This window comes from Cyprinodon variegatus, unplaced genomic scaffold (assembly GCF_000732505.1).
Source record: "Cyprinodon variegatus isolate N-32 unplaced genomic scaffold, C_variegatus-1.0 Scaffold994, whole genome shotgun sequence".
Classification (NCBI taxonomy): domain Eukaryota; kingdom Metazoa; phylum Chordata; class Actinopteri; order Cyprinodontiformes; family Cyprinodontidae; genus Cyprinodon; species Cyprinodon variegatus.
In genome coordinates this window covers 136681-141327 of record NW_015151447.1, presented here as the reverse complement: position 1 = coordinate 141327, position 4647 = coordinate 136681, and the positions used below count along the sequence as shown (strand labels likewise).

The 4647-nt window shown below is 40.7% G+C and overlaps 1 protein-coding gene across 1 annotated transcript in view; it reads right to left on the bottom strand.

Annotated features, from left to right (window-relative positions):
* hps5 (Hermansky-Pudlak syndrome 5) overlaps nt 1–4647 on the bottom strand; it is a 26367-nt gene that overhangs the window by 1671 nt on the left and 20049 nt on the right. The window contains exons 17-21 of the mRNA XM_015399198.1: nt 4362–4511; nt 4165–4284; nt 3484–3597; nt 3299–3405; nt 9–300 (exon numbers count right to left, since the gene is read on the bottom strand). Of these exons, the coding sequence (XP_015254684.1) occupies nt 9–300; nt 3299–3405; nt 3484–3597; nt 4165–4284; nt 4362–4511 (783 nt within the window). The remainder of the gene's footprint in view (nt 1–8; nt 301–3298; nt 3406–3483; nt 3598–4164; nt 4285–4361; nt 4512–4647) is intronic.

Below are 4647 nucleotides of genomic sequence, written 5' to 3'. Positions count from 1 at the left end.
TAACCCACCTCTGCCGCTTCTCCGTGACTCTCAGCAGGTCACACACCAGTTTGGAATGGGGGGAAAGGACCACTTGAACTCCGCATTCCTGGAGCAGCGCCAGGGCCCGGTCCGGCCCCACCGTGCGAGCCAGCATCAGGGTCAGGCTCTCCGGGGTGATCCGTCCCTGGCAGTCTGTGGAACCGTTGGACCAGCCGCTCCCGTTAACGTCTGCGGCCGGCGGTGCAGCCGCCACACCGCAGTACTGCTGAGAGAGCTGCAGCAGAAGCTTCCACTCGTCCAGGGTTTCAGGTTCAACACCTGAAACCAGGGAGATGATCAGAGGTCACTGCTGGATGGAAACAAACATGGCTGCCAGCCGTCAACCACTAGTCAAGTTGCTCTAATGATGGACGCCTTTTAAAGATACAGAAACAAACGGTTCTGGAACAATTATTAAAATTGAACATAAAATAAATGATATACTTGGTGATTTTTCTACTTTGTTTTACCTGTTCTGCTCAGCTTTGTTTTGCACAGGTGATTTATACACAGTCAGGAATATTTGAACTTCCTGCTATTTTTGCACATTCTCCCTCCTAGAAATCATGGATGCGTCTGAAAAGGTGCGTGTCCTCTGTGAGACATGATCTAATAAAATAAATTCATTTAGCCACAGGGGGGCAGTATAATCAGAAAGGCCTCTTTAACCCTTCATAGAGCACTCAGTGAAATCCTTGGAAAATAAAACATTTTAAGCTAAGAGTGTTTTTATAGAACAGACCAACAACTTATTGCTTTTGTAACATTTAGAAAATATGGATATTTNATTTTAAGCTAAGAGTGTTTTTATAGAACAGACCAACAACTTATTGCTTTTGTAACATTTAGAAAATATGGATATTTTGATGGAAAAAAATTAAAGTCAACTTAACAACAAGAAAAGGAAACGTGCCCTAATATATATAAAACAACATTTTAGATGCAGGGAATAATAAATTATTTTTTTAAACTTATTAACTTTTCAATTGGCCCCTTTCCCTTCTTTTTTACTTAACTTTTCTTTCCAACTTAATGGGAAGCTACTGTTTTTAATCACTTACAAATAGAGCCCCCCCGTCCCTCACCTCAGGTCTAGAAGCACTAGATCTATATCCATCCATTCAGCAGAGATCCTGCTACCTGACTGTACATCTAATTTTTGCATTTGACCAATTAGATCATCCCTTGAATGATAGATTACCTGCTGGAAATTAAGTTTGAAAAAAAAGTTAAGTCAAGAATTGAAGAATTAATTGGAAACTTAAAAAGTTAATAAGCCTAGTTAACAATTCTATTTAGGTTTATAAACTGTGGTTGTAAAACTTAGATTTTTCTTATTTCAAATATAAATTGATGCTATTTACTCACTATAAAAGTTTTCACTCAGTCTGTTTCACATTCAAGGCCAAACAATTCCCCAGAGTGAGGATGTTTGTAGACGTAGCTTCTTCCCAAAACCAACCAGATTATTTCTCAGATTTATTCATAACATGTTGCTGTTTAACCAAAGTGTCTGTAATCAGTTTTGACTCTGACTAATTTCCATGATTGTTAGTAAGGAGGAACGAACGCTGCTCAGATCAGAACAGGATTACGATGCATTAAGGGCCGTTTGATGAACTGTTCTCTCTTTGCAAAGATATGAAAATAAAACGCAGACTGAGTGAAATCCATCGATCTCCGTTTATTTAACTGGAGAAAATCGTAGAATACTTTTTGCCGACTACTATTTGTCGTTGTGAGGGCAGGATTCTCCTACGACTGATTTTTTCCGAGGACAGCGATTGCCAGAAGGATCAGGTATCACCCAGGGGGGGGGCAGTCTTCCAGCCTCAGTACCCCGTTTAGAAGTTTAAGGGAACACAGAGTACATGTCAGACTTAATAATATTACTTTAGCGATAGTTTCAAGGTGTTGCTTTATTGTATATCTCGTACCATGTCTTTCAGTTGTGCTGTTCTTTTTTCATCTCATTACAGGTGATGAAGCAGACTGAAAATGTTTTGTCATTGTCTCTTTTCTATCTCCTCTTTTTTTCATCTTTTTCATCTATTTACATTGCAGTGTCCATATAAACTGTAAAACTCCCTGCATAATTATAATAAAGCAATTTATATGCATGAAACAAGTGGAGCGATATGGCGATAGCCGTACTGCTCCACTTGTGAAAGTAAAATCTGTTGGGCTCTTTTTGGCATCAAGACAATTATTCTTATTGCCACATTGCCAGACAGGACACTGAAAAAAAAAAAGAAAGAAGTTTAACGGAGTGAGGACTTCTGGCATCGAGGTCCTTGGAGGTCAGGGGGAGGAGCCACTGAGTGAAATCCATCAATCGACGTTTATTAACTGGGATCAATAGTTGTATATTTTACAAAACTAAAAACAGTCAGTCTCTGCATTAATGTCTCTAAAGTTATGTTGGACCAGAATTTTTTTTTAGCTTTTTCTCTCAGAGTGTTTTTTATGAAATCTTATAGAATCACTTTTGTTATTTTTCTTAATATATTCGGGCAAGTTGGTTTTTATAGTTATTACATTTACATTCATTTTTCCTGTCAAAATATAAATTTTTTGAATGTTACAAAGGAAATAAGGTCTGATCCTGGATTCCAATAAGACTATTTGCTTGGAATCTTGATTTTCAGTATTTAGCTGAGTGCCTATAAAGGGTTAATTTAACGTAGGTAAGTTATTATCTAAAGGTTAATACGTCCATGCCAAAATAACACCTGCAGCTATATCTATGCTGAGTATCTCCAACTGAAATTTTAATGGAAATCATTTCAGTGGTCAAAGTGCTTCATCACCTATTTTTCAAAACATTATTTCTCATCCAAAAGGCTGGAATTTATAAAGTATTTAAACAGGAAAAACCAAAATTACAGTCGGTAAAGTTTACCACTGGGGGCATAAGGTTCCCAAACAGTGAAAATAACGTAGATCTGAAGATCACATGATTGACTGGCTCTACGGGTCATGAATGTTTGAGTTATTACCAGCTAGCATCGCTGCTTCATAAGCAGCTTTAGTCACGTCTTCAGTTAGTCGTAACTGGCAGGAAAAAAAAACGGCCGTGGAAGAAAAGTCAAAACCAAACCAGAGGTGTCGGATGAAACCTCAGCGTTTCCATCTCAGGGTTGGTTTAAATAAATTAACTTGGATGTTTCCATTATTAAATGTTAATGAGCCAACGCTGAATGTTTAGTGAATTAAAGTTTAATTTAGGAGATTTATTTGGTTGGATTATCATCACATTTAATGCAAACAGATTTACCATCAGGATCCTCCAGGAGGCTGACGTCATCCAGCTGACAGATGGTGGAAAACGCTTCGGTGCGACTCTGCAGCTCTTTGCAGAGGTACAGGTATCCCGTCCAGTACCTGCACACACGTCAACATCTAGCAGGCTGCATCATATCTAAAACACAAAAAAAAAACGTGAGGTGAAACCCAACCTACCCATGACTGCGGCACATCTCGGTCATCTTCTCTTTAGATGAAATGTCTGCAGGAAGGCGAATCAGGAGAGACAGCAGACGTCGGTAGCCCCAAGTGAAGCGGTGTGAATGCCACCTGCAGCAAGACGAAACTTTTTTAAAGTCGTAGGGAAGCGGCTGTTCCAACCGTTGCATTTCCGAAATTTCCTGATTGGTGCCCGACTTTACACGCGTGAATAAAGTGAATGTGATTGGTTGATTATCAGGGGCGGGGTTGTTGTGGCGGAAGGTTCACAAGCTAGTTTAAATGTGGCCGGTTTGTGGGAACCAGTTAGCATCTTAGTGCTAGCAGGTTCCCAATGGGAAATTCCATTGGGACCAAGTAGCACTAAATTGTTGCCTTAGAAACGACGCTGTCAAGGAACGCTATTAGAGGCTGATCGCCCCTCATTACCCCCTGTACAGCTACACCACGCACCATAAGGATGAAAGGCGGCCTATCGAAACATTCTCGCACGACTGGAGAATCGGCCCAAAAAGGCCAAAAAATGAATGATATTTTTTTTTACATCAGTAAATCAAACCCAGATATCTCATAATGCAGCATTTCCTCCGTCTTTATTTTAAACAAATGAAAGAAACTGAATCATGCTGTGACAGAGTCTAAACTGAGGAATGTTTTCCCTGCATCTCGGCGTAGTACCTGGGCCGTCCATCAGAGGTCAGGGTATCGGTCAGCTGAGGGGCATCGTGAGTCAGCGCCAGCTCCAGCCAATCGTGTCTCAGTGATTCAGGTTCGAGAAGCGACTGCAGAAATGATAACCTAAAGGAAAAATAAAAATGCTATAAACTCTCCCAACAAAAGCAGAAATGTTTATTTAGCAAACGCTAAAGTAGCACCTGTGCTCCTCAGGTCTTGATTGCACAAGGTTATCCAGGTAAGCCAGAAAGTGGCTTTGCTGAGCCACCGCCGCCACGTCAGCAGGAGTTATCACAGGATAGAACTGGGCAAACGAGCGGACGGCTGCCTCCCCGTGCTTCTCATATAGCCTGCAATGTAACGGAGAGATTCATAAGGTGGAGAACATCCAACCCACTGCTCCCATCACTATACCAACCAGAGCTCCCAACACTGTTCCCAACAACCTCCATCAGTTCTTCCATTCATGCTGATTCTGCTCAGTTT